Source organism: Crocodylus siamensis, chromosome 9 (genome assembly GCF_052110815.1).
Source record: "Crocodylus siamensis isolate JL-2025a chromosome 9, ASM5211081v1, whole genome shotgun sequence".
In the NCBI taxonomy this organism is placed as follows: domain Eukaryota; kingdom Metazoa; phylum Chordata; order Crocodylia; family Crocodylidae; genus Crocodylus; species Crocodylus siamensis.
Window position 1 is genome coordinate 74,244,850 of NC_143403.1, and position 22,691 is coordinate 74,267,540.

At 46.4% G+C, this 22,691-nt stretch overlaps 2 protein-coding genes across 4 annotated transcripts; one reads left to right on the plus strand and one right to left on the minus strand.

Annotated features, from left to right (window-relative positions):
• The first annotated feature begins 134 nt into the window (after positions 1-134).
• CCDC117 (coiled-coil domain containing 117) lies at positions 135-18,009 on the plus strand. The gene is made up of 5 exons (XM_090062202.1): positions 135-2,153; positions 2,400-2,450; positions 2,854-3,087; positions 5,452-5,589; positions 6,199-18,009. The coding sequence occupies exons 1-5, from the start codon at positions 1,930-1,932 to the stop codon at positions 6,452-6,454; spliced, it is 903 nt and encodes a 300-aa protein (XP_089918328.1). The 5' UTR covers positions 135-1,929; the 3' UTR covers positions 6,455-18,009.
• Positions 18,010-18,704: 695 nt separating this feature from the next.
• Positions 18,705-21,328, minus strand: XBP1 (X-box binding protein 1). 3 transcript variants are annotated; one of them, XM_090062204.1, is made up of 5 exons: positions 21,133-21,328; positions 20,975-21,050; positions 20,764-20,874; positions 20,070-20,236; positions 18,705-19,041 (listed from the first exon to the last, which is right to left on the minus strand). In XM_090062204.1, the coding sequence occupies exons 1-5, from the start codon at positions 21,258-21,260 to the stop codon at positions 18,852-18,854; spliced, it is 672 nt and encodes a 223-aa protein (XP_089918330.1). In that variant the 5' UTR covers positions 21,261-21,328; the 3' UTR covers positions 18,705-18,851. The 3 variants fall into 3 exon arrangements, with proteins under 3 accessions (XP_089918330.1, XP_089918329.1, XP_089918331.1); XM_090062203.1 differs by having other exon boundaries at positions 20,954-21,050; positions 21,133-21,326; XM_090062205.1 differs by lacking the exon at positions 20,764-20,874 and having other exon boundaries at positions 20,954-21,050.
• Positions 21,329-22,691: the final 1,363 nt, after the last annotated feature.

The following is a 22,691-nucleotide window of genomic DNA, read 5'->3' on the forward strand; positions in this document are numbered from 1 at the left end:
TTGAGGGTTACAAAATATGGGATAAAGAGATACAAACAGAAATCTTTGTAATTTTCTTTGGTTCATTTGGTTGTCATCAAGAAACGTAGCCATGCTGATGGATAATATGTATTTATTCATACGGAATACAGCAACCAAACGACAGGAAAAGCTATGAACAATCTATAAACAATGGCACTAAGGGATAAGACTACTGACAGTTAGACATCCATTGCAAGGGATCATCAGTAGCCTGGTGCAGGTCTTCAATATAATCATTAAAATAACTAGGACATGCTCTGTGATGTGTGCTTTAGTTTGGATTTTGCTACAATCACATGTGGGGTCTTTAATACAATTCCATTGATGCAGTAGTTACATCTATCTGGTCCAGTATGAACCCTGTTCAAGGTTGTCTAGCACCGTCTTGGTAAAGCAAAGCCACAAGGATTAGATGTGGAGTCCATGAAAAAAAATGTATTGATGAAGTCAATTGTATTCCTTTGCTGGATCCATTTTTCCTTTCATCATTTAGTTCTTTTCCTGCACTCCAAAATGGTCTTCTCAGCTCAAGCCTGACCCCGGGGGGGGCGGGGTCAGTAAGTGCCTCAAAATTGGTAATAAATGAAACGTAAGCAGTTTTTTGTAGACTCTTGAAGTAGTCTGTGTATGTGAAAGGTCAGGAGGCGAGACACAAGACAGAGCAGACAGCCAAGGAACACAAAAGGATCTGCAAGCACCGGGCAAAACAGCTTATTGCTTTTTTAATCTCGCTAAACCCCAGGTGAACGCCCTTCTAAGAATCTGCTTTTGTGGAAACCAGTCAACCATGAACCTGACCCCAAATACTTAGGAGTCCACCTTGACTGTGGTCTCACCTATAGGCATCATCTAAACAACTACAAACCAGCTTGCTACATGTACTAACACCATCTGAACCTGGCTGACAGCAGTTGGGGAAGCTGACATTCTCCTGCTGATGTTCTCCACCCCCAGGCCTGCAGCTAGGGGCACAAATTGCACATAAACTGGTTTAAATCTATAAAAGAAGAGGAGCTCAGTGCATATAAATAAACCAGTTTCAAAATGGCCGAAACAGATTTAAGATAAACCTGGTTGAATGTAGTATCAGACTGAGGCTGGTTTGACTCAAATCAGTTATGAAACTTCTGTCCCTAGACCCCTTTCCTAGTCGAGTTAAATCCCAGCATGCTTTGCAGCCCAGGGCTGGGCGGTCTGCTCCACCAGAGAAGGGTTGGGGGAGGGAGGATGGTAAGGACTGCCCGCCCCACCGCCCAAACCCTGGACTGGGACTGGGACAGGAACAGGGTTAAACCCACCTTCCCCCCAGTGTAGAGCTGTCCTCCTGCTAACTCATAAAAACTCACTGCTGGCGGGAACTGTGGACTACAAAACCCAGAGACCTCGAGGCAGCCGGAAGAGGAAGTGAACACACGCCATGCCAGCCATGGGCCAGGGTGCCCCGTTCGAGCGCCTCCCGAGGCCTGACCCCCACACCCGTGGCTGCGTTTTCGGAATCCGCGGCAAACACGAGCTCAGTTGTTCCTCACTTTCATCCCTACAGCTCAGACTAACCCACAATACTGAGGCGTTCAACCCCGTACACTTTCACTGTCTGCACTGAGCCCCCATCATGCCCCGGGCCGGCCTCGCAGTTGCAGCTCCCGTCATGCCCCGGGGGGGGGGGGAACTGGACCAAGCCTCGCACTACAGCTCCCATCATACCCTGGGACGGGCCTCGCACTTGCAGCTCCCATCATGCCCCGAGGAGGCCTCGCAATTGCAACTCCCGTCATGCCCCGGGCCGGGCCAGGCCAAGCCTCGCACTACAGCTCCCATGATGCCTGCGGGCGCGCGGTCCAAGCGCGGGGAAAGGCCTGGAAAGAGCGGCGGCGGGGCTGAGGCGGTGGCGCTTGGGGCCGGGCCGCGATGGCCGCACTGGGCCGGGCCGCACCGGCCCCTGCGTTCCCGCAGGCCCCCGCCGCGGGGCCGGACGGTGCCCTGCAGCCCGCGGCGCCCCCCGGCCCCTGCCCCAGCCCCGGCGGCGGGGCCTTGCGCGGTGCCTTCGACGTCGCCTCCCTCGCGGCTGTCGGCAGCTTCGGCGCGGGCCTGGGCCTGGACCTGGCCGCGGCGGCGCCCGCAGCACGCGCCCGGTGAGTGCCCGCGGAGCGTGCGTTGCCGACCGGCTGGTCCTGGCGGAGCCGCGTCCCCTCGCGGTGGGTGGAGCTTGGCGCGGGTGTGGGACGAAGCCCCCGAGAGCTGCTCCCCGGTCGCGGACCCAACCTGCCCGGGAGGAGAACGTGGCTGCGGGACAGCTGACTCGCCTGTCCTGACTCTGGTCTCTGTGCAGAGATCCAGAGCAATACGAAGTCACCAGCTGTTCATTTTTTCCTTTGCAGAGCTCCTGTTCGCTGTGGAAAGAAACACAAACTAGAGGAGGAAGCAGATGGGTAAATTAAATTGGCTTTCTGAAACCTGTTTTTATTTTCAGTTGCTTTGTCTTGGTTTGGGGGGCTGGAGGAGATGTGTTCCGGGGCCGGGGCTGGGTTTGTTAAGCCTTGGGTGGGAGGCGTTCTTCAGGATCTTTTCCTAAACTGAAGAGAACACCCTGAGTTAATTGCAGCGTACACAATCAAAATCTGCCTGGACATACAGTGATTAACTTCACGTAAGGATGCTGCTACCTGTGTAGGCTCGAAGTTTGACTCGATGTTTTTGTGCTGTCTGAGAGAGACTTTGCTTTCACTGTCTACCAACTCTGCAGAAGTGCAGATGCGACAGACTATGATCTTACTGTTTTGCTGCATGATATCTAATATTCTTTTGCCAACTATAAATTTGTTTGTATCTCAGCTGTCCTGTGAGGAAGAGGAGACTGACTGCGACTGAGCATTGCCCTCTGACTCCCAGCCCCGAAGAGTGGATTCTCTGTGCAGGTCAGCAGGCAGCTGGGGAGTTAGCAGGTCAGTGCGGTGGTAGCCTTCCTGAAGCTGGCATGTTAGAAATTTCCTGTGAAGAAATGGATCAGACAATGGGGGAACAGCAGTACGAGGTTGCCCGCAGGAAGCTTCAGGAAATTGAGGACAGGTAAATGCAGGGATCGAGTAGACTGGGTTTGCCTAGCTTTTCCTTTCATGATGTTGAAAGAAACTACAACCTGCTAGGTTATTGTAGTGGAGTGCCAGCACCATTACAAGTTTGAGACTAGTTTTCTGTGTAGCTCACTTCTCAAGTGCTTTGAAACACACATGCAAGTTTAGATCATCCTGAAAACTTACGCCACGTGGATCTTTGGGGTGGTGTTAGTGATCCAAATTTGAGATTACTAGAATAGGGGGGTTATCAGTTTACACCCCCTGAGAGCACTGGTGCCCCCCCTTCCCCCCCCAATGAGTGCTGTCAGCTTAGGTGACAGGCAAGGCGGTCAGGTGGAGTGCTGGTTCCCCCCCACCCCCCGAGAAGTGCCACTGGCACTTCTGGGCTCCATGTCCAGCTGTGGGGGGACCCCTCTGGTTGGTGATTGGCTGCTAGGGGGGACCTCCCTGCTGTTTGACACCACTGCGGCAGCTTGCAGCCAGCCCCCGCTCTTGCCACTGATGTCAGTGCGGTTCCCACTCACTGCCGCCACCACACCCCTGACACCGCTGCTACCTCCTGTGGGCAGTTGCCCTGGCCCCCAGCCTTGGGAGGCATGCATCACCTATGCTGCACCTTTCTCAAAATCATGTGACATCAAAATGTTGTGGTTATTGAAACTTTGGCATGTCTGGGGCTCAAACTACAATTCTCATCATTCATGAATTGATGCCGTCCTATCTGCATTGAATTAAACTTGTCAGTCACTCCCTGTCCTTGTGGAGTATTTACATTTCAAAGTTATTCAGCATAGAAGCTAAATTTACAATGTGCCTTAAACAAAATTGCTGTGAGAGAAAATTACTTGTGCTTTTTTGAGCAAGAGTGTTTGCAGGCAGCCTGCTGTTTGGATAAGTTGGTGATTATTGAGTCTGAGCAGCACCTATGGCTTAGGAGTTTGACTTCTGCCTGGGCAGCACTCTGAGAATGTGCTATGTACATCGTTGATCTTTGCTTGAATTCTACGGGGATTCTATGTGGAAGTTTGGCCTGAGACGTGTGTGATCTTAACAGCCAGTATTTCAAAGCATTCTAAAACCGTGTATCTGCCCAGGCTTTATTTAAGAAATATTAATTAGAAAGGGAAGACGAACACAGTGATAAACAGTAGTGTTTATGTAAACATGCTTTATGTTTAGGAAATAAGACATTGAGACTATCTTCTTTAAGTTCTTGTATGACTCCCCATTGCTGTATTGTGAGTACCTCTGTCTCTAGTGTAGTTATCTTTCTGATGCTTCTGTGAGGTACAGTAGAGCTGTTAAACCCATTTTACAGATGAAGAACTGAGAAATTTGGGAAATATGACTTGCCCAATGTCACACACGAAGTCTGGAAGATGTGAGAATGTAACCTTTGTTTCCCCAAGTCCCAGGGGAGTCTGTCAGCTTCTGGCTTATCCTTCCTCTCTGGCTGGTATGATAGTGAAACTTCCCTTAATAGAATGGCCTGATAATAGGTCGCACCTGATAATAAGTTGTTAGTTAAAGCAGTAAACCATTTGAAGTAAATACAGAAAACAAACTTGACTTTTCCATGATTTGTGTGGTCTATACCAGCAGTTCACATCTGTCAGCTTCAGCCTGTAAAGTACTGTAACTCCTGTGATAGAAGGAAATGTCAGATACTTGAAAAATTGTGTTCATGTGAAGTTTTTTTTTAATGGTCAGAGCAAAGTGCAAATAGTGTTCCTCTGCAAAATGTTGCAGAAAAATTGAACATTATGAAAACTGTATTTAACAATGTTAAAATGCAACATGTGCGCAAAAGACACAATTTTCTGATCCTCAGTGGCCTAAGTTTAAGGGTACTCAGTGTTTTTGTCCATGGGTGTTAAGGCATCTTTGTGTCAGCCTTATTAATAGAAGGTTTTTTTGAATTTTCAGGAACTTTTTAGGAGATTCTGTTCTTTTGCCCTTTCCAGATTCTCACATGCTGTGCTGATGTACATCTGCTTATATGCACATTTATTATCATATCTAAATATATATATATAAATGTTCTGCATAAAAAAAAGTCTTTGTAATGGGTCCTAGATGATCAAGCATTGTGCCACTTCAATCTCTAGCAAGAAATCTGAATATGAAGGATTTCATGAATGATAAAGAGCTAAGAAAGTGAAATTGCTACTTTAAGAGTCATTTGATATCTTGTGATTGAACTAGATTTACCACTGAATAGTATTCAGTACTTCTCTTTTATGATATGGCAGTGTTGTGCAATGCTGTACAGCATAGAAATACCTTTACTCAAGACTGATATGACTGATAGCTATGTACTCAATACTTTATTTCCCCCTTTCCTCTCCATTTCTAGGATAATTGATGAAGATGATGATGTTCATGCTGATGGACATACTAGCAATCTGCCCACTCTTGTCCTGTCTGATACCCTTAAAAAAGGGATGAAGAGGGATTTTGGTGAAATCCTGACAAAGAAAATAATAGAGTCCATGTAAGTTGTGGGGAAAATGTTGGTACTTCGTAGGTAAGGCATGCAAATGAGAAGGAGTCCCATCTGTCATTAAGCCTTGGTTTCACTGTCATCCAGAAGTATTTGTGATGAGACCCTTTGATCTTCTCTGTGATGCAGCTGGTGTTGTGCAACAGGATCTTTTATTTGGTTAAAAATAGGACACTTATTTTCAATTTATAGTAAAAAGTTTCCATTTAAACTATAAACTTCCTTGCATTACCCCATATCCTAATGTAAACAATCTGCCTTGAGGGGAAACTTGTGATGTAAACAATAGTGGTCATATTTGATACCATGGGAGAAAAGCTTTTTTTTCCCCCTCCTTTTTTGTGGTATTAGGAGTGGAAGCAATACAATGAAATTAAGAAAGAGGAAACATTGGGATTAATATCAGGAAAAACATGTTGTGAGAGAATCTGTGAAAGGGAGTGATCTTTTCCCTTCCTCCCCACCAAATAGACCAGGTGAAATACTAGTATGTGTGCTCTGAGAAACAGATTTGTGCTGATGTAGAATGAAATGGGTCCTCTCCATTTTACAGTTGTAACTGAAAGAATTTTGATTAAACTAAGACTCCATCCATTCTAGGAGCCGTCCCTCAATGGAGCTGGTGCTATGGAAACCTCTCCCTGAATTCCTCACAGACAAACTGAAGTCTGTTTCTGTTGCTAAAAACTTCAAGCATCAGGAAACAGAAGGGTGCCAGGCTAAGCAGTCAGCATGTGGAGCTGCCTTCCACCCACAGACTGAAACATTCTCTGAAGCACAACGGACTGTGATGTCGCCAGATCTGTATGTTAGCTTGGGAGCCCCTGGGTGTGCAGAAGAGGAAATGGAATTGTAAAAGCCAGATTGCAGACTGAAATGTGCACATTTTTGAAGGTTTTTGTGGCTGGTTTTCATTCTCTCTTCGCTTCTGGTATGAGATGTGGATCTGAAGTGTTATTATTTGGGTTGTGTTGTTTTTATGGTAACAATCAGAAGAATGTGGATTTGGGCAGTCACAGCTCTAAGAAATGGAAGAGAAGCTTTTATAGTCCAATAACAATAACATTTTTACAAGGAAATCCCATGAACTTTGGAACAGGGAAGGAGTTCTCCAACTGGCTTATTGGGAAATGTCCTTTTAGTAGTTGCCTTTGGTGAGAAGTACACAGCAGATACTGAATGTAATAGGGGATCAACCCACCCCTTATGCTTGCTGAGCCATTAAGATTTTGGTGTATGCTTTGCTTGCTGTGCTAGCTTTGTTTGGGATTGCACAAATATTTTGAAAGCAGAAGGTATCTTTTGAGTTGAATCTGAGGTAGACAAGCCACCTTTGTGAAAAAGCAGTTCTGTACTTTTTGCTTCATTTGTGACTGGCTTGAGCTCAACCTTGAAATGCAAGCCTGGAAAACTACTGTTCTGCAGCATGGTAGGGAAACAGAAGTTAGAACTACACTACTAACCTGTGCTTTTGCTGTTACTAGGAAGTAAAATTGGTGACCGAGTTGAAAAGTTGGCCATTTAATTTTACTTGCTCACTGGCCCAAAAAACTGTTTAAAAAGAAGAAAATAGTTTGGTTTTCTCTGATCTATCCAAACAGAAGTGTAGAAGATGGATATTCTCAGTAGACGAGTTTGGATTTTGACCTAGAGCTGCTGCTCTTTGCAGTGGATTTGGAAAAGCAGGCATGGCCTCGGATAATGTTTCTGAGGTGACTGGTGCTAAATGACTTGGCACCTTTGGTTTTTAATCTGAGGAAAATAAAGTGCAAATTGGATATAGAGAAGCACCTTTAATTGAGTTATTGATAAATGCTGTTGCAGCAAAGGCCAAATCCTGCTTGCCATACAAGAATATCCCAAATTTCAACTGTGTGGGCTCCTTTACATTGGCAAGGCAAAAAGATTTGGCTCTAAATTTAACAAAAAGTGAAGGTTTATCTAAACTAGAAGAACACATAATTAATCAGCATTATACTGAGTTTATTTGGGGAATCAGATGGCGCATGTAGCATTACCTGAACTTCATAAGAAGAATATGCCACTGAACAGTATTGTAGGAAAGGAATCATTAATACAATATTGGAATGCATTACAAATAGAAAATAGCTTTTTATCATACTGAAGTAAATCCCCTCTTCCATTAGTCAGTGAAGATAAGTTTTTATTGTTTGTTACCATTCCTGGGGTTCCTTGAAGATATCTGAAGGAAAATTTTCCTTATACTAGCAGGGGAGGTGGGATATGTTGGGAACCCTACTCACCATGCCAGTCTATTTGCCTTGACTTCCCTTGCACTAGAAAGAAACAGGTACAGTAGTTCTTTCCATGACAGAGCTTTGGATTCATTGCAGTGGCTATGTGTTTCTGCTTACATACCAACTCGATAGCCTTTGTGATTAGACATTCTTCTGTTCAATAACTTTTGTCAAAATATGCATTTTTAAATTGAGCTTTTCTTTTGAAGCCAATGTTTCTACTGTTTTGGCTGGTAGTGGTAGCTTTTTGTTGAGAAGAGAACCCTTTGGACTTGGGCATAAGGAGGCTGGTTGAGGAACTCCACGTCTGTTCAACTCTCCACTCCATTTTCTGGCTGTCTGTATTTGCCCAAGAAAAAGAACTTTGTTTCCTATATCAACAAAAGTTTTTGTGACACTAACATTGTTCTGGTACTTGAATCATTATTGAAGTAAGCTAGAAACTGGTGTAAAATTTTGCCACTGAAATAACTGATTTCTGTACTGGACAAATGTGTGCACCTTTTTCCCATTCTTGTATCTAATTTCATGTTTGAGGTTGAAAACCTCTTTGTCATGTAATATGCAAAATTTCTTGTGTGTTGCTTAAACCTATGAAATCACTTAAAATTGTTCAGCGTTTGAGAAGCCTAGTGCATATAACATAGGGAGTTTGAGGGAAAGCATTATTTACTGTGCAGGTAGAGGATGCTGTGAAGCTCCCAAATAAGTATCTTCTTCAAGCTTGTAGTGCTGTGGAAAAGGTTCAAGGCTGAGACCGGGCTAAGACAATGGGTTTGGCCTAAAACAAACCTGATGGAGAAGAGATGGCAAAACCATGGCAGATGAATGTGAAGGACCTTAGGAGGCCAATGAAATCCAAACAGTATTTTTTTCCTGTTTAGACTTGCTATGTTTTTTTCATTCAGAGCTATTCATCTAAGTTGCAGACAGACTAATCATTGTATATGCTTAGTATGAATGGGATTTTTTTTCTATGGTTTTAACAACTTTGCATATCCCATTTGTACCAAAGGTTGCTGTTCAGATGTATGTGTCTACTTCAAATCCTCTGGTGCTGTAGAGAGCCCCCTGAACTAATTTACTCTGCTCGTCAAATCTTGGATTCCTTAGTGGCATAAACCATAAGATGAGAGATCTTGTATGTAAAGCAGCTCAGCTTTAAGTAGCAAGCATCTAGTTTGAGTTCCAGAGTTCTTGTTTGTTTCTGAAAAAGAGAAAAGCATTTGTTTCTTAAATTGATGAGGGAAAGTGAGATCTGCCTTCCATGCCTAAATTAAGTGGGGCTGTTGAACTACAATCTGCTTTAACTATTCATTACCCAAGGCATGGGTAAATGAGCAATTGAAAGGATGTGCATTCATGATGGTTGCATTTCTTGTTCACTTCCTTAAAGAACTTCTGCTGATTCTGCACGTTATAAGATGGCACAAATGGTGCAGCATCAAGGAAACCCTTGATGATGCTTTATTTTGAAATAGGAAAATCTGATTCCAGCATGTCTTGTTGGGACCAAATTACTATTTGTATATTAGTTTTCAATAAAATTTTTAATGCTCTTTTTTTTTTTTTTAGGTGACTAACATTTTTACTGGAAACTAGGATGAAAGCACTTAGTTACTCCTGAAAGAAGCTTTCATATACAAAAATGAGTGTAAAATATTGTCTGTGCGTCGGACTCATTGTCCATTGCTTTTCTTTACTGTCTTCAAAGTACAGTGAAGAAGAGCTGGAAATTCAACTGACACCAAGAGTTAGCTAACCAGCCTAGCTCTGATTGTTTTGTTTTTGTTTTTTTAATAACTCAAGAAAACTCAGGCTAAAAAAAGCTTTAAAATGTGCACCTGCGTAATAGCCAGCTTTTATCGGGACATGAGACAAAGTAATTGATTATGGTTTTTTACCCTGTGTCTATTCAGGGACCTCCAGTCACTTCTCTAAAGATTAAACAAGCTGCAGGTGAGCTCAGTTAGAGCTATTTTTGATATACAGATGGCAAAACCTGAGGTGTGACTAAAGGAATGGTGTTTCTTATACTGGATCAAACCACTGGATTGTGTTAAAACATTGTCCATCCACAAGTTTTTCTTACGTCTTACAGGCATGAATAGTACCACTGCTGCTGCACCAGATCCAGGAAAGGCTTAAACCCTTTCCCCTGCCATAATTTAAACTACTTCGGTACTAACTTACTTGGGAGGCACAGTCCTTGCTATTGCACCTGCTCTGTAGCTCTTCCTGGTGTAACCCTACTGCAAGGTTACCTGTCATACTAACAAGTTGCTTTGTTACTCCTTAGCCTTTTCCTTCCTTCCCACTTTCTGTCCAAGACTGGCTAGTCTCCCCTCAGTTAGTGGCTTCTCTTTTGACAAGACTTCCAGCAACTGAGGCAATCCCTTACCTGTAGTTCAGTTAGGAGATGTATGAGGGTAGGAAAAGATCTGAAATAAGCTGAATGTTTTTGCCCAGCCACTCAAAAGTTGATCTAGTGCTTTTGAATTGCTTTGTCCTTTACCTACCTCAAAAATAAGATTCTGTTGCATGTTGACATTTGTTTATTTTCACCAGATTACATGGTTTTTTTTTTAAATTTGGAATAAGATCATAATTAAAATGATCTTAAAATGTTTCTTTAAATGGTCATATTTTTCCCTCTGTCCCTTCCAGTTTGTGTTTAATTTTTGTTATTTCAAAAATGGTAGTAGAAGTGTCATTGGGGTGTCAGGTTATGGATTTGAAGCATTGTATTTGAGGTATTTGACATATGGAACTAAACAAAAAACTGACTAAGTGCTTACTGATTACATTTGATATATTCACAACCTCTAGGGCAGTTCTCAGCCTTTTTAGAGTCGGAGCCCTTTGAAACATTTTTGAATGTAGTGGCACCTGCAGTTGAAAACCACTGTTGTGCTATCTCACTGATTCTCAGCCAAGGTCCTGTTGCACACCTCTCTTTGCCTGTCTTGGGGTTTACTGATAAACCTAAATCAGGCAGGATCAGAGGCATAACTAATGAGCTTGCTCTGGGTGTCCCTGCACTTGACCCCTTCACCTGGGCAGTGCAAAGGGCTGCTCTTACCCAGCCTGACCCCTCCGGATGGGCAGTAAAAAGGTTTCAACTAGAGCATGTGCTCTTGCCACAGCCCTTTCTGGTCCAACCCCATATCCTCCTACCAGAAACAGGAGCATAGGGCAGACCCACTGTTGCTGGGAGGAGAATGTGGGTTCAAACCAAGAAGAGGTGCAGAAAGAAAACAAACTAGGCACAGCTGCTTCTCCACCTGCCTCTGCAGGAGGGGAGCAGGGCAGTTCCATCTAGCCTTTCTTTTAGAAGTTTCCTGCCCGAGTCCCAAATGCAGTAGAATTGTATATAGAATGGTCTTCTCAATTTCACAGATCAGGGTTTAAATGTGTGGTGTTTTCAGTGAGAGATTAACATTTGAATAGTTGTTTATGAGATCAAGGAGGCTGTGAGTTTTAGCCTCTGGGAAATGCAGGCAGAAGCTAGCTCCCTTCTAAGCACGGGATGATGCAGTATTGCAAGTTGGGCACTAGGGGCTGCTGTTAGCAACACTTCATTGGTTTGTCAATAATGCCTCCCAGAGCAGGGTTTCTCAACCTGTGTGTCACTACCTGGAAGAGGGTCAAAGGAGTATGTGAACAGGTCATGAACAAACTTTAAAAATGGATTCTCCTTTTAAAAGAGAAAAACATGGGATATTTTCCCCTTGCAGGCTGCCAGAGTTTCAGCCTGAAAGGGGCTGCTTAGGGCCTCCCTTTCCCACCCCCGGCACAGTGCATTGGGAGTGATGGGTACTGAGCCGGGACTGGCCATCAGTGTTTACAAATGGGTCCTGGTACAAAAAAGGTTATCGTAGAATCATACAAGTAGGGTCGGAAGGGACCTTGTAGATCTTCAAATCCGACCCCCCTGCCTGGGCGGGAAAAAAAAACTGGACTCAAATGAGTCTAGCCAGGTAGGTATCAAGCCTCTTCTTAAAGATCCCCAGGGTAGGATTCAGCACCACTTCCCTTGGAAATTGGTTCCAGCTCCTAGCCGCCCTGACTGTGAAGTTGTTCTTGCGGATGTCTAATCTAAACTTACTCTCCAATAATTTGTGTCCATTGTTCCTTGTCATGCCGGGGGGCGCGAGGGGAAACAGTGTCTTCCCCAAACCCTTCTGGTCCCCCCTAGTGAGTTTATAGACAGTCACCAGCTCCCCCCTCAGCCATCTCTTGTGACGGCTGAACAGGTTTAGGTCCCACAGTCTTTCAGTGTAGGGTCTGTCCTGTTGTCCCCGGATCATGTGGGTGGCCCTCCTCTGGACCCTCTCAATGTTGTCCGCATCCCTCCTGAAATGGGATGCACAGAACTGGACGCAGTACTTCAGCTGTGGCCTGACCAGTGCCGCATAGAGGGGGAGGATCACCTCCCCGTCTCTACTTGAGATGCATCTGTAGATGCATGACAAGGTCCGGTTACCCCTGCCAACCGTGACCTCGCGTTGTCGGCCCATGTTCATCCCGGAGTCAATAATGACTCCAAGATCCCTTTCTGCCTCCGTGTTCTCAAAATGGGAGTTTCCCATTATATAAGTGTGCTGCTGGTTTCTACTGCCTAAGTGCAGCACCCTGCACTTGTCAGTCTTGATAACTACTGTCCCAGGGAGTTACAGGTTGTAGCCATATTGGTCTACAGGCCAAAGGAACCAGAACTAGTGGTAGAGGTGATAACTTTTATTAGACCAACTAGATATTTGCAAGTTTTCCAGCACGCTTGCCCTTCTTCAGGCATAGGAGAATTGCAAAGGGAATGCAAAGCATGCAATCTTTGCAATTCTCCTATACCTGAAGAAGGGTGTGTGCATCCACAAGCTTGCAAATAAAGATTTTTTTACAAATATCTAGTTGGTCTAATAAAAATATCACTTCTACCACAAGTTCTGATTCCTCGAGAGTTAGGCAGAAGGAATGGTAGATGTGTACCTTATGGACTATGTAACGCAGAGATGCATGCAAATAAGATGCTACAATAAGTTGGTCTAAATATGCAGGGGTACAAGCATGACCTATCCAAAGTTGTGGGATTCTTTTATGACCTTTCAGCATAGTATTTGTGCATGTTACTTTAGATCATTTAGTCTTTTATTTTCCTTGTCAGTAGGGAATGTTCTTCACAGAATGTCCATGAATGTTGCATCTAACTCAAGCTTACATGGCTCAACTGTCATGGATTCAGTTACTTGCTTGTTTTCTAATGTAATAGATAATTCTAAGGAACTCATTCTTGATATGCAGCCTACATGATTAGCTTTGCATTTAAAATTTAATAGCCTAAGAACTGAAGTTTTACATTTTCTGTAGTTAAAGGTGTGGTTTTTAAAAGGGCTGTTACAGCTGAGGATATTCCACTTGATATCTTCCAGTTTCTCTTGCCATTATGTTATATTGAACAGGCAGAGGTTACCATCAGGACTGAGTATTTATTGCAGTTGGCATGGCACAGACACGGTCCTGTCATTGAAGGCCTTACATCCTTAGATCTCAAACATCACAATGTTCAAACAACTAACTAGTTTAGTGATTCTGGCAGTTCTAAGTCTCATAGCTGTTTTTAAAGTACAAAGTACCTTCCTTCCTTCCTTCTTCAGTTAGTGATTCAGGAAAATTGCTCTGGAAGTGGCCTTGCATGGGAAAGAAAGAAAGAGTTGAAAGGAACACTGGTTGGAAGAAAAAAATCAATATAAAACAGCTAGCAGACAGACAAATCTTTCCTTGCTGGATTTAATCTGCAGGAATACGTTGAAATCCTGTTTTTTTCCAACCCTGCTTTTGTCAAGTCCAAAACTCATGTTGCAAATTCTGCTGAGTTTGGTTTGCCTTCCTGTGCTATCTGCCTTGTGCTCTGGCCTTGGCTACCCAGAAGGAAAGGCAGTTCTTCTACTTCTGATGGACTACTGGCTTAGGCTTTGTGTGCTTGTACTACTACGTTGTCTAGTTTTGTTTGCAGCAGATAACTGTGGTTTGAATTATAAGATCAGTGGGTCATTTGCTTGACAAAGAATGGGATAATTATTTAAATTTCTCACAGTGGGAGCACTGCTTTCTTGAATGGACTGAATAGAACTGAGAAGAAGTAGGTTTCTTTCTTCTGTTAGCTGCTTTGTAGAGATTTTGACTAATACTGTCTTATTGGAGTAATGCAAATCCAGTTCCTGGAGAAGAGAGAGGTAAGGTGGGTGCCTCCTGATAAAATGTCAGGCGTGTGCCTCGTCATTCTGTTACTCCTTATAGGAGTTTAAAGAAGTCTACTGTATCCTTCCTTGATTGTGTCTAATCATTGTCAGTTCCCTCCAACCCCCTGCACCAATCTTCTTGACACTTGGTAGGCTTTATGCTCTGAGCAGAAGCTACCACTCCTGCAAGTTTCATCCAAATCGGACAAAAAACAATGTTATAGCTATTTAATTGATTCCCCACTATACTCTATGGCCGGATCTCTGAGGGGGCTCTGAAGCTTCGGAGCCGCTTCAGCCGGATCTAAGCGAGAGACCGATTCAGAGCTTCGGATCGGATCCCTGGCATCCGAAGAAGTAGGATCTGAAGCTGGATTGAATAGCTGCCTGCTTACACCGGCCTAATTTTTACTGGTCAGTTGCAGGTGCATAGGAAATCTTTAATTTACCAACTCGTTATACAAGTGAAACTAAACAAACTAACATCTTGAGTAACCTAAACTATTTTAAGCAAAGGGGAATAGTGCTCACAAGTCAATCTGTACCCTAAATGGAGAGCTGCAGGAAAATGAGTGAAACAGTGAGAACTCCCAAATAGAATGAACTAAGACGTGCTGTGCTTCTTGCTGGGGCCCCTAAGTTATAACAGTGCAGAGAGAGATTTTTTTACCCCAGTTCTTTGTACCTTGCGTTGTAAGAATGCTGTGGATACAGTGAGATGAAGCTGTACACAGGTGTGCAGTGTTTTTCCAGAAGTAAATTATTGTCATCACCACAATAACCTTAAGGTTAATTGAATGACTGAACAGAAAGGCAGTGACATCAGTTGCAAGGTTTCACATTTCAGTTGAAGCTGCCGTCTAGAGGCCAGATGTCTCATGCACACATCTGTGCAGGAAGGGAAACCATAGCCACAAGGGTAGTGGGAAGTCCTTAGTGAGCTTTTCTTGGACAATATGTGCAATTATGAAGGCTCCGCAGGTGCTGCTTTCAGATAGTGGCTACTACTCCATGTAAATGTGTTTAGTCTGTAGCCCGGGGACTGTAGAAGATGCAAGGAAAAAGGTTGTCTATTTAAATTCAGTGGGAGTGTTGTCATTACTTGGAGTAGATCCTCAAAGAATCTATTTTGAAACACTTGGAGGAGAAAAAGGTGTTTAGGAGCAGTCCACCTGGATTCACCAAGGGCAAGTCATGCCTGACCAACCTGACTGCCTTCTGTGATGAAGTGACTGGATCTGCAGCTGCGGGGAGACCAGTCGATGTGGTGTAGCTTGATTTTAGCACTGCTTTTGAGACAGTCTCCCACAGCATTGTTATAGGCAAGCTAAGGAAGTACGGGCTGAATGAATGCACTGTAAGTTGGATACAAAATGGGCTGAAGCATTGGGTTCAGAGAGTAGTAATCAGTGGCTTAATGTCTAGTTGGCAGCCACAAGTGTAGTGCCCCAGGGGTTGATTCTGGGGCGGGTTTTGTTCAGTGTTTTCATCAATGACCTGGAAGATGGGATGAATGCACCCTCAGCAAGTTTGCATGCTGGGGGCAGTAGTAGAAATGCTGGAGGGTAAGGCTAGGATTCAGAATGATCAAGACAGAGGATTGGGTCAAAAGAAATCTCATGAGGTTCAACAAGGACAAGTGCAAAGTCCTGTACTTAGAATGAAACAATCCCATGTACTGGTGCAGGCTGGGGGCCAACTGAGTGGGCAGCAGCTCTGCAGAAAAGGACCTGGGAGTGACAGTGGACAAGAAGCTGAATAAGAGCCAGCAGTGTGCCTGTGTTGCCAAGAAGGCCAATGGCATCCTGGGCTACACTGGTAGGAGCATTGCCAGCAGGTGAAGGGAATTGATCATTCCCCTCTATTCAGCACTGGGGAGGCCACATCTGGAGTTCTGTGACCAGGTGTGGGCCCCTGCTGCAGAAAGAATGTGGACGTGTTGGAGAGACACCAGGAGAGCAACAAAAATGGTGAGGAGGCTGGGGCACATGAGGAGAGACTGAGAACTGGGTTTATTTAGTCTAGAGGAGAGGAGACAGAGGGGATTTAATAGCAGCCTTCAACTACCTGAAGGGGGGTTGGAAAGAGGAGCTGGACTGTTCTCAGTGGTGGCAGATGACAGAACAAGGAGCAACCGTCTCAAGTTGCAGCAAGGGAAGTTTAGGTCGTATATTAGGAAAAATTCTCTCACTAGAAGGGTAGAAAAACATTGGACTAGTTTATCCAGAGAGGTGGTGGACTCTTCATCCTTGAAGATTTTTAAGACCCAGCTTGACAAAGCCTTGGCTGGGATAATGTAGTTGGGGCTGGTCTTGCTTTGAGAAGAGGGTTGGGCTAGATGTGACCTCCTGAGGTCCCTTCCAACCCTAATTTTCCAGGATTCTACTTCAACCTCTAATTTAACATAAAAATTTCAAGTGATTATTAACCCAATACATCTCTTGATAAACTGCTCTGATTACCTTTCTCCCCCAAAATGAAACTTCATGTGCTTGTTTTTCTAATTTCATCTTTGTTTCATTTCATTTGCTCTTTTTCTGCATGTGTCTATTATATTTTAAGAACCCTCTTCAAAAATCTCCCCATGCATGTACTTCAACTGTGCAGTGTTGCTTCTTAGCCTTTTGTTGGATTAAAATGAATAAACTGAACTTCATTTCCTTACCATAAAATAGGTGTTTAAAATTCCAGATCATTCTCATCTTCGGCAGCTTTCCAGCTGAAGTGTACACACTAGAACTAAACGCAATGTTCTTTGTAGTGGTAGTACTACCAACCTGGGGATGAGAGGTGCCTGTCAGACTTCTGAAACAGCCCACCTTAAACTTAGTCATTTAGTGATTTCAGTATCTTCTGTTGTAGCAACTTCGAGGTACGTGCAAATGTGTTAAAATGATTTGTTTTTAAAGCCATAGAAAGGAGCAACAAATTGAATACATACCAATTCACTCCATCATCAAGGGTGCTCCTGTGAGTTGGTTATCAATACTAACCCACAACCTGGATACCCATCAGTCAAGTAGTTGTTTAGAACAAAAAACATAACTACCACTTTTTTGTGAAAATATTGAGTTTAGAACTAGTTTAGTAAACTAGTTTACTGAGTTTACAGTGCTTGAGCTAACCTCCAGCTAATGCTTTCTTTCAGAATAGTAGTTTGAGTTACAAGGCTTTTTCCAGCATAGCTTTTTTGTAGAAGAATGTGAAATGCAGTACAATAACAGTAACTGGACTCTTCCCTGGCACAATTAGCCACTTAGGAAGAGACCTGATTAGCCAGGTTCCCCAACAAGAGGTACAGCAGAGTTCTGGCAATGGGATCAGTACTTCTGACCTGTAGGGAACATCCATTGAGAGTACCCCAAAAAAAAAAAAAATTCTAGTAACTACATTGATTGGCATACTGGAGTCTATCCTGTTTCAGAAACTTAATGGTTGTGGTTTGTTAAGTGTAAGCCACTGCAATAGGCTCCCTGTAAACAAGTAGCCTGAAGCATTGCAATGCTTCACTTTTCGGCAGCTCCCAGCTATTTGTTTTCAGGCCTTGCTTTGAATATATAGCTCAGACCTCTACCTCTCAACTGAATAGATGTTGCAGGCTATAACCTGCAAAGGCAGCCATTCTGCAAGAGTGCAGCATGAAAGACACAGACATGTTGTTCTCCCCATTTCCTAGAGGTAGCAAGAGTCTGCTATGTCATTACTTCCCTTTCCAGTCTTTTGAATCATTAAGAAAAAAAGATGCAGAATCACATTGCATTGCACTTTAATTGCACAAATAATATTTAAAAAAAAAAAAAAGTAAATGGAGAAAGCAACTCCCTGAAACTAAGTAGCAAAAGGAAGAACAAAAACTTAAAGCATTTACACAGTAAATTTCTGTTAACTGTACAATTTTTTTTTTTTTTTTTTTTTAAGAACTGTATTGATCCAGTCATCTGTACATGCAGGGAGAAGTAGCCTCCACAAGTCAGTAGGCTACTGATGCAGCTAAAATAAGGACTTTGCTTCTTTCCCTTATTCAGCAGTGAAGTGAAGAGCTAGCTTAGTAAGGAAGGGCTTGCCTAAAAAGGGCAAGTTGGTTAGGACAGGTAAACAGGCAGAAAGCTGTGAGCCTGATGTTCCCCTTACCCTCCTACATGTAGACCTGGAGCTTCTTTTTCAGGGGAAATGTAATGGTGCAAAGGGTAGTGTTGTACCCGGGGGGGAGGAGAATCCAAGGTAGGCACAAACATAACAATACTTGGTTTGGTGAAAATACTTTTTTTTCCTTTTTCAAGGGGGAAGGGTAGTATTTACTTGCAACTAAGAAAAGGACAAATTTCCTCCCCTGCACAGGTGACATTTCTTCCTCTGGAGTAACTATAACACTAAGTAAGAGATCACACACTGATCAGCTGGGGGAAGAGTTCACTGGCAAAAGTGTCCCCCCATGTGTGGTCAGTGTCCAATGAAGAGGACATGTCACTGAAGGGAGAAGGGGAGCCTTCATATCCAGAGTCACTACAGGCATCCAGTAGACAACTAGAGGGCTGAAGACTATGATCAGGTGAGAGCAGGTGCAAGATACCCAGCTCAGGCAGGAAGGTGTCATCTGCAGGTTCCTCCTTCACTGTAGCTGGGAAGTCAGGGGGATCCTTGCCATCTGAGGGGGAGAGAGATGCTTCCTCTATTTTCACTAACAGATTGCTTTGATTGATCGTTTGAGCAGGAATCTCCAAGACTTGGGCCTTGGTGTACACATGGTCAAATCGTATCAGTTCATTAATGGCTTCCAGCTTTGCTGATGGGGACCCCAGAGAGGGAGAGGGGGCAGCTGGTAAGGGATCCGATTCCTCTCCATAAATATCTTCTTCCAGCTTTTCCATACAGGCTGACTCTGAGTCACAGTCTTGTAAGAACATGTCTGGGTCCAGGCTGTCCAGGATGCCCAGCAGGAGATCAGACTGCAAAACAAGACCCACTGCTTTAAAGCGAACTTGCAAGTTGCCATATCTGTACAAGCCAAAAAACTCACTCGAGCTGTACCCCTACCCAACTACATTTACATTCATTAATAAGTAGCCTTCTACCTTTTCAATAATTACAGGCTGCATAAAATGTGTCACACCTGCTGTTACACAATGGATTTAATACATTCAGAGCTTTCTAGTCATTAACCCTTCAGCAGAGTTTACCAATATATCAGTCTTCTGCACTACTAGCTTGTAGTAAAGTAGCTCCTCCAGGCCTGCCCCCCACCCAGGATCAGTTTGCCTATCATGATGATAGGTCAGGGGCATGCAATTATTTTGGGCAGAGGGCAGCTTATTGAGTTTTGACAAGCCATCAAGGGCCACATAACAGACAGTCCAGGGAAATTGTTTTTGTTTTTTTTAAGGGGCCCCATGAGCTGGACAAAATGGCTGGGCAGGCTGCATCTGGCCCCTGGCCACATTTTGCCTACTCCTGTGCTAGGTCATATTAAAATGGAAAATCCTACATTCCAATTAGGCCACCTGCAGAAGCAAAACTCAGGCAACTACACTGAAAAGTATTTGCCAGGACTAAGATGGTCAACCTCAATTCTGAAGCTGGTTGTTTTTTTTTGCTTTGAACTTCCAGAAGTCCTTGAATTTATCTGAAGTCAAAACACTGGGCAGCTGCTTTGATTCTGCCAGGTAGGATTTTACAGAACTGGCTATGTACTTTTGCAGCAAATCACATAGATAATACAGCAGGTTTAATGCACTGCACAAGACAAACAAGTAGAGTGCAGCAGGCAGTGTCGCTTCTACACAGTGACCAGATGCAGCTTGTATTTCAGCCATTGCTCAAGCTTCACAGGGGCTACCACTGCCTTTGTCTAAAGCTTTGAAATAAAAACAGCTGTACCGACTAGTTGAGAGCAGGCTCAGCCACTAGAAACATGGAGCTGTAAAATCAAGTGCTCCTGTTCAAGTAATCTCTGGTGCTGAAGACACAAGCTGTTCACCTCAGAGTCTGAAGAGTCAATGCCATCAGAATCCACGTGGAGGTCATCAGGAATGGTGACTGCTGGGCCTGCACCTGCTGCAGAGGAGCACGTAGTCTGAGTGCTGCGGACTCAGCCGACCCGGTCACCAGCCTGGTTTCATCCACTTGTGATTCTGCCACCACCACCTGCACAGGAAGAGAAACCCAGCCTGATTAGACCTGTGCAGCCCTGTGAGGTGGGGGCAGGGGCTGCAACCCTTACTGCAGGGAGAGCAGTTCCCCACCAGGCCCTTCTGCTGCCTGAATCCAGCCCACTAGTGCCAGGGAGGAGAGGAGCACTGCAGGGGTTGAGTGGCCAGGCTTAGGAAGCAGGTGCAAAGCCACTGTTCAGTAACACTTGGACACATCACCTGTCTGGTCCACCTCCTTTTGGAAGGTGGCCCCAGCCCCGACTGCTGGTGTACTCCCCAGGGTCCAAGTTCCTGGAGACAGACTGTGTGTTACTTTGCAGGGATGGGGAAGACCAATTGGTGCCCAGGACAGCTTTTGGGGGAGAGCCACCATGCTCAGAGGCTTTGAACCAGCCCCACACCTCTCTTCCAAGCCAGCAGCCAGCACCCCTTGTCGGGCAGGTGAGACGGCCCGACTCCCGGGGAGGGCGGGGGCGGGCCGGGAGACACGTGGCAGGCGGCGGCCGGGGGCGCGGGGCTCACCTGGCCCTCCCCTTCGTCCAGCTGCAGGCGGCAGCGCAGCTCCTGGTTCTCCAGCGCCAGCCCGCGCGTCTCGGCCCGCAGCCGCTGGTTCTCCCGCAGCAGCCGCTGGTTCTGCAACACAGCGGGAGCGGGTCAGCCCCGCCCCGCCCCGCCCCGCCCCGGCCTCCCCTCACCCCCGCCCCGGCCTCACCTGCTCCTCGAGCTCCAGCACCTGCTGCTCCAGCTCGCTCATCCGCGCCTTCTTCCTGTCGCGGGCGCTCTGCGCCGCCACACGGTTCTTCAGCTTCCTGCGCGAGCGGACAGTGGCGTCAGCCCGGCCCCGGCCCCGGCCCCGGCCCCCTCCCCCCGGCCCCGGCCCCGGCCCCTCACCTGCGCAGCGCCTTCTCCTCCGGCGAGAGGTGCGTGAGCCGCTGGCGCTTGCGGGCCGGGGTGGAGGCTGGGGGCTCGGGCCGGCCGGGAAGCAGTAGGAGGCGCGCTGGGCCGGGCAGCGCCACCATGGCGGGGCCGTGCCGGGAACGCACTGGCGCCCCGCGGCCGCGCCCGACGTCTCTCCCCGCCCCGCCCTGCCCGCCGCCCCATTTCTAGTATCGTGGCCCCGCCGCATTGGCCGGGCTGCGTGACGACACCCCGGCCCGGCCCCGGATTGGCCCGGCCGGCGGCGTTGCGTCAGACGGGGTGTGGTCGCCGCCGGCACCGCTCGCGGCTGGGCGCGCTGCTGCCGCAGGGTGGAGCTCCGCGCTCTCAGCCGCGCCCCGCGCCGCTTCCCGGGGACGAGCCGCGCAGGATGTGCGGAGACCGGAGCGCGAGCGGCGCGTCGTGGCCCTGGCGGCGGCCGAGCGGCCGCGCTTATGTGCTTGTGCCGCGCGGGGCGGTCGGGCCGAGACGGCGACTGGGCCGACAGACGCGCACAGCTGCTGCCCCGCGCGGCCGGGCTGAAGCCGCCGCAATAGCCCCTCCATGTCACGGCGTGGGAAGCTTGCCGCCGCGCGGGACCTCCGCAGCCCTGGCTCGCTCACGCGGGCCGACCCCCCCAGCCGGGGCCGCGCGCCCTGCGCCGTGCGACCGCCTGGCGGAACGCTTCCCGGGCAGGCGGGGGCCACCTTGCGGGCGGGAGCGTGGCCCGGCCCCGGTTGTGGGCAGTGGTCCCGGGGTCGAACACGTGAGGTAGCGGCGTGGGCACGTGCGGTGTGACCCGGCTGGAAAACCAGCTGGACTTCCTGCCTGGGAGCTCCCTTCCGGGAAGGGCGCCTCACCTCTGCCAGGCACGAGGGCGCTTCCTGCGGCTGTGCGGGTGCGTCCGGGGGAAAGGAGACCAGCCAGGCTGCGCTTGCGCTCCGGGAGTGCCCAGCTGCCCGCACGGCCCCCTGAGGCCTTCAGCCTGCATGTCGTCTTGACGCTTGTTTGGCCCTGACATGGGGGGGCGCAGCCAGCCGCCTTTGCACACCTCTCCTGAGCTGCGCCGAGTGCGAGCTGGAGCAGCTCCGAATCCGGGGCAGCGTCAGAAGTGGGTAAACACAAAGCCTCTCGGGCTTTGAGTCAAGAGTTGGTTTAGTCTTTCTGAGGTGATCTAATTGTCAGAGCTGTTCAGTTCTTTTCCATTCGTAGCTAATCAGGGTGAGAAGAACAGAAAAAGACTTTTGAGGCTGAATACTGAAAAGCAAACCAAGTCAAAACATGTGAGGGCTTCTATTTGTGCTGAATTTGACACTAGTTAGTGAACCAAGGTGCAAAAATGTCCTTTTGTTCCACCCCTCCTCGAGCCCCTTGCTGTTGCCCCAGACAAACCGCACAAGCTCAATGTTCTTGATTCTAATCTTGTCAACGGCTTCTAGCTTTGCTACTGAATTCAGCAACTGAGTGAATTGAGGACTCAAATTTCCACCCACCTCTGTGTGTGAAGTCTAATAACTGTACGAGGATGTTGCAAG